The 12,528-nt window shown below is 42.8% G+C and overlaps 1 protein-coding gene across 7 annotated transcripts in view; it reads left to right on the plus strand.

Moving 5' to 3' along the window:
• The window catches only part of LOC8033606 (tyrosine-protein phosphatase non-receptor type 4), a 245,357-nt gene that overhangs the window by 121,368 nt on the left and 111,461 nt on the right, over positions 1 to 12,528 (plus strand). For 4 of the 7 annotated variants that reach the window (XM_042293879.1, XM_042293880.1, XM_040499949.2 and 1 more), the window contains exons 11-14: positions 1,680 to 1,743; positions 2,407 to 2,570; positions 3,331 to 3,399; positions 11,051 to 11,245. In XM_042293879.1, coding sequence (XP_042149813.1) covers positions 1,680 to 1,743; positions 2,407 to 2,570; positions 3,331 to 3,399; positions 11,051 to 11,245 — 492 coding nt within the window. Of the gene's footprint in view, positions 1 to 1,679; positions 1,744 to 2,406; positions 2,571 to 3,330; positions 3,400 to 4,635; positions 4,657 to 11,050; positions 11,246 to 12,528 lie in introns of all 7 variants that reach the window. The other 3 variants (XM_042293877.1, XM_042293878.1, XM_040207610.3) reach the window with 1 other exon arrangement.

Genomic DNA, 12,528 nt, shown 5'->3' on the forward strand with positions numbered 1-12,528 from the left:
CTTCTGCCATATTTTATGGTATGTCTCTCCGGTTTAAGTTGGAAACATTGAACCGTATATATATATATAAGGTGTTTAGTGTCCTGTTTTCATTGCAGTGGGTTTTGGATTTGAAAATCTGTAGAAGTGTTAGGTTTTTTAGTGTAATTTCAAAAAGAGTATTTTAGAATTTTCTTTAAAAAAAAATATCATGAGCCATTCCACTCCGTGAAGGTGAATGACCAGCGAAGCTGTTTAGTGTACAACACAAACCAGTCCCGAGGAGCCAGAGGAAACTAGATCCACGACGGGACCGTTACCCCGGTAGAGTGGAAGGAAAGGAAACTGGGCATGCGAGCACTTGGAACGACAACAAAGAGAGGGCGGTGCAATTGTAGACATGGCCGACGCTGGTCGCACAGCGGCAAATCCTTAAGAAAACTTTATTATCTACTCGAGAGTCTACTGATCTTGAAAATGGGGCCTGTTGATAACTAATCTACTGAATAGACCTATTGTTAAATTACCCAAGTGGTGCGAGCGTAGAATTTTTTGTCGCTGCACACGAAAAATGTACGGAGCTCTAGCTATAAACAGCTTCGCTGTAATAAGCGCAAAACATGAATATCAAATTAATGTGAATCTCGTATATGCCACCATTTGTGAGAAAGCAATAATGGACAGGTGGCCTCTGCTTCTTCAAAAAAATGTTTGTGAGAGACATTTTCACAGCCTACTGCTTTTCGTGAAATTCATTAAGAAGGGTGCATCTAGTGAGTGATAAGATAATGACTCTCTTTATATTGATCAGTAGCCCGGAATGAGTGGCAGGACAATGTACAGGTTTTTGTTTTTTTATCGCAAAACGTAACTATGTATTGCGGAATGCTCAGCGTCTGCCCATATATAATTCTAGCGGCCCGAACGAGATGTTAAAGCTTCAGAACTGACCGTAATCTTGTTAAAAAGTTCTACGGGATTTTCTGAAATTATCAGTGGGAGAATGGCGGCCGACGTAGCCTTGGAGTACATGGAGCCGAATGACACCAGTTACCAGAAACGGGCCCCATTTCCCCATTGAAATTTTCAGAAAATCACTTGTAACTTCTGAGTAAGATAACGGTTAGCTCTAAAACTTCAGCATCTCGTTCGGACCTCTAGTGCTGCATTTGGGCGGAAGCTGAGCGTTCTGCGATGCATAAATTATTTTTGCTGTGAAAAAAAACCTTGTAAATTCTTTGAGTGTGTGTGTGTGCATGTGTGGAGGGGGAGGGGCACAGGCACAGGCTGTACTACTATCTAAGACCAGGCTGGCTTTTCTACTTTCTGCTAGAAGTTGTTCCTTACAGTACATTGATAGTTTACTTCTCTATGTACTTTCTGCAACAGGCTGTTCACTGCGCTACACTGTTGGCATGAACAAAGAATCGGCACTTTTATGCAGTATTGACGGACACTTAATTTCACCGCTTAGGTTAATGCCCTAAATGAAGACTTTTTGTCACTCTGCAAGCAGTTTTTTTGGCAGCTGTTGAAATTTATACGAAAAACTAACTGGCAATTGCGTGTTTGTGGAATAGTGTCTCGTGGTGTGCATTTGTAAATTGGTGTTATTTTTTCTGTCATTGCAACCCGCATCCTGCTTCATTTTTCTTCCCGACGGAGTTCGTCAATAATCTGGAGCTCATTTTTATTTGCAGGGCAAAGATTGTGAAGATTTCCTTCAAAAGGAAGCAGTTCTTTATACAGTTGAGAAGAGAAGGAGTGAGTAGGCCTTCGGTTTCGTTCCTATGTATGGTTGTCCCGTGTTTTCACACTTTGACTAGCTCGGATGCAAAGCCTGTCGTGTTGTGGATAGGTTAGCTTAGTTAAACAGTGGGACATGGAGTTATGTAAATAGAATGATGCAGGCGCTCCAAACTAAGACCTAACTGACAGCACAATGTTTTAACTTGCAACCACGTATGAAGAGCTAGGGGAATTGGTGCATACATCTCAAAATACTAACTACCATTGAAATTACTACATTTTTTTTATTTTGCTAATACAGACGAAGTTGCAAATTTCGAGCATGTCCAATGAGGCTAGCATCGCATATTTCCGAACGAGCATACATTACTCATTGGTAATGAAAAGAAGTGCATCCCAAGGAGACTATTCTCTCTTCCACTTTAGTCTTGACTTGTTTCTCTCACTTTTAAACAACTGTGGCATAATTTTTGCTCTCTTAACAATTCTTCGTGGTTTGTTTTACGGCAAATGATTCGCATGGTTTGCTTATGGTGTTTCGTCTTGGTGAATGAGCGTTCAGATTCTGGACATTCTTATTATATAACGTAGAATCTTCTTTGTGTAGACCGTTCTCGGTCTGGAACTTTAGTGTTCAGAGATGTTAAGGCAGCTATTGAGGCCACCTCTCTTTTCCAGACGGAGAGCTACGACAATCTGCTGGGCTTCAACATGCTGAGCTACCGGTCCTGCAAGAACCTGTGGAAGTCGTGCGTGGAGCACCACACCTTCTTCCGCCTCAACACCCCCCGTCCAACCACCAAGCGGTTCCTCTTCAGCCTCGGATCCAAGTTCAGATACAGGCAAGTCGGGAACTACTCCTTCTCTGGTCGGCTCGTTTACACGTTCGCCAGTTTATCTTTTAAGTATTGTTCCGTGGTCCACTTTTTTAAAGCCTAAATGGATACTGCCGATGTGCAGCTCATCCCGCCATGTATACCGGTAGACTGGCTTTTCTTCCTGAAATTTTGTAGGGATTTCATACGGATAAAACATGCCCGTTTATTTGGTTTTGTATCACTCAGCATCGTCATGACTGTGCTCCTTCTTTTTTCTTGTTGAGCATACCTCAGTTTGGAATATATAACATACTTTCCAGATGGTGCTGCTCTGCTGCATGCTTATGCGGTGCTACACACAGCTATGCTTGTGCTAAGGAGAAGTCTGATCCTACTTGGGAAAAATAATTAAATAGCGCAGACAAGACAAGGACGAAAGAAGGGGGAGGTAGAACAAGAACTGGCATTATCGTAACTGTGCCTTTTCTTGTCCTTCTCTTGTTTGCACTGTTTAATTCGTTTTTACTATGAACCAATAGCTCAATCAAGAGTCGTGATGCCACTTATGGTGTCCTTCCTCGTCCTTAATTTTTGTTGGCATCGTAACTTTGTGTAATAATTAACCATTTTATCATGATTTTGCTCTTATATACCCTTTAAAACCATTCGGGACAGCACTCTCGACTGTTTGTCATTTAGGCACACTGCTGCTTAATTGTCTTTAAGCAAGTTTCTGACTATTTTCTGGCAGCCGATGCAGAATGTTATTTTTTCTCCTGTCCAGTGGCAGAACGGAATACCAGACGCTGGAAGACATGAAGAAGCGGGGACTGGATGACCGGCCCTTCCTCAGGTAGACACCACTCTCTTTTCGTACGTGGCAGACTGCAGGGTATGGAACGAGAAAAGCGAACCACGACTTTCTCATTGCAAAACGGGCCTATTGCAATGCCAAAAGCTCAGACTCCAGCAGAATTTATCGCTAGCAGGGTAAAATTCAAAAAGTTCTCAGCTTTAAAGTTTCTCGATTCGTTTTTCGAGAAATTTCAATGAGAGAATGGTGGCCAAATTTGCAGCACACGTGATTTGTCTTCATGTATTCACGGAATCTGCTGGCTGCCTTTTTCTTACTAAAAAGTTAAAAAAAAAATTGCTTCTAATTTTTTTTTTTTTGAGGAGGACAATGTTAGATTTTGAATTTTGGTATGTTATTCCAACTGCTGGCCTTACATTGGGGTGCAGACTGAATATTGCTGAGGCTGTTCGCTTTCCGTGCGCGATACCCTTTAGTTCCAACTTCTGTGCACGATAACACCAGTTAGAAAAACTTGTGCAAGCTCCTCCTTTTCTGAGGAGGATCAGTGGAAAATTTAAATTGATTCATCAGTTAAGTATTGCTTACTCCTAGGGTGAGTAGACAGATGAACAAACTGTTTGTTCTTTTGGATCCTACTAATTAGGTAGATGTAGTTTCCTGACACTGGCACAATTTCGTTCAATAACAATTTCAAATCATATTTGTGATTTGAAATGTTAGACATACTGCATTTTTATCAGTGGTAATAGGGTAGTCTTTAACAGTTATTAATGAGATTTGAGTGTTACTAAAGCATGCACAGAGGTAAAACAACTAATATTAAATAAAAAAAAAAAACAAGTAAAAAAAAATTTTTTTTTTTTACTTTTTTTTACAATAGTAGTTTTTTGGTACAGGGGTATTGTAGGAGAGGGTTACAAAATGTGTAAATGAGTACATTTTGACATAATAATGTAAGTCACTTGCTATGAGGTGGCCAGACAGTGGAGGAAGATTTCAAGTGAATCTGAATTAGGGATGCTGGTGGTGTTACATTTGAGCTAGTGGTGTTAGTTTAGTTTTACAGGCATGTTTTTTATTTAGGCTGTAACATTCTTTGACTCCGTGAAAAATACCAGTATTGGTTTTGTTACTTTCTTTTTTTTTTTCTTTTTTTTTTTTTTTGATCAATCGGCCGTTTACTTAGTTTTTCGTTACAATGCTGTGGCACAGTGGCCTTGTTTTCCCTTCTATGTTCAACACCTCAACTTGAGCCTGGGGATTGGCCTGCAGCATTTTCACAGAGGATGAAAAGTAATGATTTTTGCTTTTCAACTAGAGCATGTACACTAATGTTTAGATCCCACTTTGGGCAGTCCACAAAAAATAAGTTTCTCAATGTATCGTGCTGGGATTTACTACGGAAGTGTGGCTAGGTGGTGCACACATAAAGTTAAAATGTCATGGGATAGGCTTACCTCGTTTAGAAAGGAAAAACCAGTTTCGGTTTATGCTGCCGCGGCATTCGCAGACGACGTCACGACCGGGCTCGTTTAGTTAAACCTGCCGTCGACAAATGTCAGAAGCGTCGAGTGCACCGGCGCTGAGCTTGGCAGGCAATCTTTAGAAACTTTTCACTATACCGGCGCGCATTTCCGCTGGTGCGTTTAACGCTTCGGACATCTGTCGGTGGCAGATTTAACTAGCAACCCCGGTCATGGCGTCAACTGCGAATGCCGTGGTAGATAGCCCAAAACAGGCGTTTCTTTTTTGCTGCACCTCTGTAGTAAATCTTAGCGCGATATGTCGAGAAACCGATCTTTGCAGGCCACCCAAAGTGGGATTGAAACATTAGTGCATGTGCTGTACGACACTACTTTATTGGCAATGAGAGGGGGAGAACAAAACCCATAATATGTTGTTGCTTGCACCCCCATACTGGCCTTATCATTAAAATACAATAAGAAAACTAACAGATTAACATTTTGAATGGCTGTCTTACATTCTTACCAGTTATGCAGTCTGAAAAGTGATTTCAGGAACTAGTGTTTCTTGCTGCAGCAGCCCCAAGCAACACATTTGTTTATCATGTCACAAACTCCAGGAAAAAAAGAAAAAAAAAGAGGTGCAATGTTCCTTGAAGTGCAAAACCTCTGTACAGCATTTAGGGCTTTTCAGCATGTCAATGCATATAATTTAAATTTTTTTTTTTTTTTCAAAGGGTAATGTTGTATACAGCACCTTTTCTATACACCTTTCCAAAAAACACTCGACCCCAGGAGCAACAAACCGTTTTCGAGCCCATTCACTGAGTTTGAGGCTAGACTTTCACCGGCGTCCCTCCTAACCCTAACCGAGTGGACTGTGATTTCAATAGGCGCAGCCTGCGTAGGCGCAGTTTCAAACGCTGCTGGCGGCTAAATTCTCGTCTTTTCCCGCTGTATTTCGTCTTTCGTGGTACATGTACCTTCCCGAGGACATTGAGAAAGCATTGTGCCACATTTGAAAAAACAAAAAGAAAACTGTAAACTATTTTTGTTGGGTACGCGCGCGACAGACCGAATGCAACTGGAATGTATAGTTCTAGTAGTTACTTGTGGTTTTTTTTTTCTTACGGCAAGTTTTGACGGCGCCGCGGGATTCGCCACATATTAAACGACAGAAGACTTTGCCGTCAAAAATAAATTGCAACAGAAGACGGCCGAAAGGCATGCATTTTTCACGCTCACAAATAATGTGTTTACCGATGGACAGGACATGGACAAACAATTGAGGAAGTGTTAACATTCGAACAATATATCGTACGTACCACACGATGCAGCGTTATCAAAAAAGAATTTATTTGAGAAAGATCTCAAATAACTCAGTCACAGTCGACGGCAGTCACACCTTGACGATCGGACAGAATCAGAGATGACTTCGTTTTGGGGCGCGTCTTGGGGAGAGCTTCCTTTTTTCACAACCGCACCAAGGCAAAGAAACAAACGCGACTGACCCGTTTCTCGCCCCAACCTGGATAGCCATTTTTGGAGATGACTGAGGATCGCGGATTATGTCTGGGAGGGGGGAGAACAATGTTCGCAAAATCGCGTCGGGGGTCGTTCGACGTCCTTCACCTCCTTCGTTTCCCGTGAATGTCGAGTAGAAAAGCTTGAATGGCAGGCACTTACCAGCCTTATTTCTCACAATGGAAGATAACACAAGAAGGGTACGCAGCACGCATAAAAAAAAATTCAGTGGAAACTTTTAAGAGGGGCGAGAAAACGTTGAATGCAAAACCGCAAAAACGTAGGTAGAGAACCGCACTGAGCAAGTCTTCACAGTCCCAGAGAGTGGCAGAAAATTTCTAGCTGATAGAGGGCGCGAGAGCAGCACCAGCCGCATCAGCAACATGGCGGCGGCCTAGGAGCGTTTTTTGGAAAGGTGTATAAATGTGGTTAAAAAGAACAGGTGCTTTATTGTCTTGTAGATACGTTCTGTATTAATTAGTGGTTCTGCATCATGCATTCAAAATGTTATTCTTGCTCACAGAAGTTGAAATTTCTACATCGACTTTAGAAAGGGAGCCAATGCTTTGCTAGGCAACTTGGCCTTTTTTCCAATTTCAGAGAAGTGTAATCTCTTAGCTAAACATTGACTGGCCTTCCCTGGCTTTCTGGGTATTCCTTCTTGCATTCTTCCTTTCCAACTTGTGCTATCTTTTTTTTTTTTTTTATGCATTGCAATTAGTATTAGGGTTATTCTCCTGAAAGCTTATTCTTTGGACCCAAAAAAATATTATTTTGAGACATCGATATCAGTTTTTCATATTTTGTTGATTATTGGTGAATCTTGATCAAAATCATGGCCAAGCTCCCAGACGCTCCTTTTTTTTATTATTATTCAATATAATGTAGAATGTATACCACTCACAATGAATAATAACTATCTTGGAACCTCTAAAAAAAAAAAGTTTTTTTAGCAGTTTGGTTGGGACACGCGTGTCAAAAAAATAATTTTATGCGAAAAGAAAAAAAAAAATTTTTAGAGCGATATTGACGGCGCGAGACGCAATTTAGTTGGCGGTCACCTCCTTTCCACTTGTTTTCTCTCGGCATTTTGGGCACGTGGAGGAGTGGTAAATTGGCTTCGCCTTCATGACTGTGATGGTCATTCTAGAATGACCCGTGACGTCGTGGACTTTGTGCGCAGAATTTCAAATAAATTTCTCGCCGTAAATATTGCTCTAAAACTATTTTTTTTTCCCCCGTAAATTTTATTTTTTGAGACGCGGGTCCCAAGCTGACTGTTTAAAAAAAACATTTTTTTTCTTTTCAGGGGCCCTTTAAACAATATCTTTTGTCGTGCCTATCGCATTATAAATATTGACAGTTTTGGAGGGATTTACATCTGCAATAGCACGCTCTTAATTGATACTGTAAGTTTTTGTTTCCTGGCGATGTAGTACTTTGGTGGGGGCTGCCGACTGTTGTGTCTGAAAAACAAAAAGGGTAATTTTAAAGAGCAATTCGATTTTTTTTTATCAGCACATGCACATTTTGTTTAACAGTTCGTTATCTTTAAAGGAAATAAAAAAAAATATTATGAGTATATATCTGCAGAAGCAGATCTGCATAATATTTTTTTTACGTCTCTATACACCAACTCATGTTTACAAACAAACCGGAGCGCCCCTAGCGGATGCCACCGGCGCCGCGCATGAATGATGAGGTTGTGGGCAAGAAGCTCGCTGTCGCCCATAAACAAACCATTGGAATGCGATGTTGTCGGCGTGGGTGTGAGTCCCCTTGCCCTTTTTCGCTTTCGAATTGTTGATTCTACGTCTTCCTGGCGATGTCCGACTACTTGAGCGGCCTCAGCGAAATTACCGAGACTCGTTACACCAGGAAACTTTGTGTGAATAATGTGACATGTGGTGATTCATTCCGCGTAGACGCCGCAGTTTGGACGCTAAAACCTGATTCGCATGATGAGATTTCAGTCGCAATTTTCAGTCGCGACGCCGCTCGGGCGGCAAAAGTGTGAACCGTAGCTGAGATGGGTCGACGTCGATACTGAAAATCGCAAGCATAATCGGACCAAGTCAGTTAGGCATAGCAAGTCGGTGATAGTCACTGGTAACAATGATCAACATCTCCTTGTACTATCTACTGTTTACATCGGGCCTGCTTACCAACCTTCAAATTTGAGTCTTTTGAGGCCTGCACTTACTTCTTATCGCAAGTACCGGGCCAACATTTGGTCTACGGGCCGGCATCGTCTAAGAGAGCAGACGACAAGCGGAAACGTTTGAAAGAGCAGACGACAGTTCGAACGATCAGGCGGCCGTTTGAACTTGAAGACGCACTGAACATAGTCCACAGGTGGTCCGCACAACTTGATGGTTTTCTGGCGTTCATGTTGGAACAAAACAAATAAAGCTTATGACCACAATCATTCGTGAATTCAACTTAAAGTGCTTCTTGCCCAAGCAATGGTTGTCCTACGGCGTCTGCTTTTCTATTTTCACGGCACATATCCAGATTCTCGGACGAACCGAGCACGTGAAAACTGACCTTCAAACCTTTCTCGACTCTTTTGGTATGGCCCCATTACCAGCGTTTTGACGAGAGGGCAGGTTTTTGTCCGGTTCCTTTTAAACCAATGCAAGAATACACTAAAACTTTCGTATATCATTCATATCGATTAAAAGGTTAAAAAACGCCAACAAACAGGACGAAAAAAGAGACACATACAACACGGGCAGGCAGAGTACTGCCAACGATGTGGGTGCGAACCTTTGTTTGAGCGCACAAGGTTTATCAAGAAAGGGAATGAAAAAAATGGAAAGAGAACTAATCGAAGCTTTCTGTATACACAAAACAGCTGACAGATGCGTAAGCATGCCATCTCTTTTTCTGTTAACCAAAGAAATTGGGCTTCTTGAAGGATATGTGTAATGAGCGATAGGAATTTTTATCAGTTGCATGTGTTTAGGCAATTGGGATCGAGTTTGACGATGATTCGTGTTTCAATAAATCAGTTGGAAGTTGGCGCCTGTCCGTGTCGTACGTGTCTCTTTTTTCGTCCTGGTTGTTCGCGACTTTTATCCTTTTAATCAGGAATACACGTCTGGCATGGGGACTTCTGCCCACAGCCCCAGACCGGAAGTGCGCCCGACGCGCCACCACCGCGCCGTGACGTCATAGAGTTGAGTTGGTGTATAAAGCCCCGTGGCCTTTTTTTTTTTTTTCTGTGGATGCAGGCGGCAAGGAGGACGTCAATTATTGCTTATCGCACTAAATTGTTCCCTTTAAAAAAAAATATAATTGAAACGCGTAAAAAAATTTTTTTTTTAATCTCTTTCCTGGCTATGCTTATAGGCTAAGGCTAATCCAGTGGTTCTCAACCATTGATTGGTGGACCCCCTTGTTAATTGGCGGAGATGATGGAGGATCCCGTTCGTGGTGAGGAAAAGGGAAAGTTATATGTTAATTATGGTAATAATTTACAAAGTGGATATTACTAAGGGATGATGTGAAGTAGATTTCTCTCATTGACATATACACGAGAAAATTCACCCGAAAATTCGAACGCTTCTTCTCCATTGGATAAAAGACAACTTTTATTGCCGGGCTTGACTGGCGAGGCAGGGCTTCGCGGACCCCTAGAATGCCTTCACGAACCCCGAAGGATCCGCGGACCCCCATTTGAGAACCACTAGGCTAATCTATGGTTGCTAAGCGCCGTCAAGAAACTACATTTAGTGCGAAGAATTATGTTGCGCAATCTCGTGGATAGCCGAAGAATTGTAGTTTCAGTTTTAACGTAGGTTTGAGCTTTATCACAAGCTGGTGGGCTGTCAAAAATAGTCTTGGGAACGGTGGTTGCACTTGTCTAACATGGCTAACTGCTTGCATCTGTCTTCGTAAGAAAGCGAGTATTATTTGCATAATTCAACTGTATTGTGGCATATGTTTTAGACCAAGAGCTCTAGGGATACTTTGAAATGATGCTTTAGGCGTCACTTAACAGACTGTTATCGGTAAGCATCACTATATTTCCGATGCTGTCCTGAGTCGGCCTGCATGTTTTATGTTACCAACAAGGAGGACAGAAATGATAAATATGAAGGAACTGCAACCAGTGCTATAGTAAAACCAAGGTAGAACACAAAGAAAGCATTCTGCTGGGGATGTTAGGTATACTCTCTGTGTTTCACCAACATAAGCATTCCTTCCTTGAAAAGCACACATGATACATGTAGTTTTCACCGAACCGAAAATAGACGTCGGTTACAATACACTGACTTTCAGAAGTAATAGCTGTGGGTGTGTGGCACTTGTAGATTCAAAATTTTCAAAACTTGTGCTGTTTTGACTGTTTGTTCATTGCACGACGATCGAGCCTAGGGTCTTACCACTTAAGTTGCGAGGGAATAGTGCTTCTCAGAGTGTTGGTGTACAATAGTAGCACTTTGCATCTCTCCAGGAAGGGTTATCTGCCATTTCTACAAGTGCTAAAGGCAACCACATTAACTCGATCAATCTAGGACGCTTGCCGTGCGTCCCCATGTACTCATGATGAAACACACATACGTTGTCTTGTGCGGAAACCTGCAAGGAGTGGATAGGCCGTGCTTATCCACTCCTGCACATGGGGGTTCAATCGGAAATAGTGCGTGCAACGGGTGACTCAGCGTGCCGTTTCCCTTCTCCGGTGCCCCCAGGTCCCCGAGCAAGCGGTGCGTGCGCCAGACCGTCCCGACGCCCACGGAGCCTCGGGAAAAGAAGCCGTCCAAGAGCATTCCCCGAATGAACGGAACGTCCAACTCCCACGTCCGTCCCTACGACAGCTTCAGCCACAAAGTACAAATATCCGGGCCGGAGTACCTGCCTCGCAAGGCCTGGGCAGAGACTCCCCTGTGAGTGCCGTCGTGTTTGTCTGCCCAGAGTTTTCGCTGCCACCCCTGTCGTTGAATGCTGGCTTTAATGCCATTGAGCAACCATTGAATAGAGCTGGGAAAGCGCTGCGTAGATTAAATGCCGGTCATTAAATTCTGACTGTGATGTCAGTCATTGAATGCCAAGTAGGGAGCCATTATGCCAGCTGAGGAAGCACTGTGCGGACGGAGAAACCAGTTCTGACCTTTAATTGCAGTTGAGGGTACAGTGTACCTACACGATTACATTCAATGCCTATACACGCAGCCAGCATGCCGCCGTGCAGCCGTTACCAAAGGTAGGCAGTGAGAACCTCAGCGAAACGAAACCACTCTGCGTACATTGGTACGCATTGAAGTCGAAGCAGTGAGGTTGTCCTGGGTTGACAACATGAGCTGCTGCGTCATTAAGTGCTCCAGTAGTTATACGTCGTGTCTCGTGGGGAAGAAATTTCATAGTTTTTCAACTCACCGTTGTTTTGTGGGGCAGCGACATTGGTGGATCTGTGCCGTACGATGCAAAAAATTTGGTATTTCGTTCATGTCTGCCATGGGTCAGCTTGGCTGACATATCGTACACTGCAGCTTTGCACACTGTGTTTGTTTTTGTCCCAGTAACGCCTACATATGTCGGCGCCGATGGAACAAACTGAAAAGCCATTCCACGCTCATAGGCATGCAGCGCCCATTTCGTTGGAGGGATGCCCTCCAAAGACATTTCGTTCCGATCGTACATGTCGATGATCTTTCCGGAGCAGTATGGCTGCAGATTGTACTTCATGAAGAAAGATTCGGACGGTACAAAAAGTGTCAAGTGTGAATCTAAAGAAAACTGCATTGATGCTTGGAATTACTGTACAATCGACACTTCAGTATGGCAGTTTAGGTGGTGTGCTTTCTTTTTTACAGCAGAGCTATTAAGGGCTAGTTTCCCCAGTTTCGTGTCTGTGGGAAAATAAATCTTGACACGACCCTCTAAACAGCTACCGCCAGCTATAAGCGAGGGCGGCCGGTTGTCTGGTTGCCGCCGTCGCTCATAGATGGCAGCACGTTGTACAGCTCCACTGCTTTTCCTTCTTCATCGGTGCGGAAAGGCTGAAAGTTTTTTTTGATCAACCTAGTTTCGAACGTGAAAATTGCCGTTCTTCACATATGGGGTTGTGGGTAGGTTGTAAATGACTGCTAAACAAAATGCCAAAAACTTCTTTGATTACATTAATGCAAAATAACTAATTATGTCTCAACAAAAAAAAAAAAAAAATTAT

Source organism: Ixodes scapularis, unplaced genomic scaffold (assembly GCF_016920785.2).
Source record: "Ixodes scapularis isolate PalLabHiFi unplaced genomic scaffold, ASM1692078v2 PGA_scaffold5__190_contigs__length_132052651, whole genome shotgun sequence".
NCBI classification, from domain to species: domain Eukaryota; kingdom Metazoa; phylum Arthropoda; class Arachnida; order Ixodida; family Ixodidae; genus Ixodes; species Ixodes scapularis.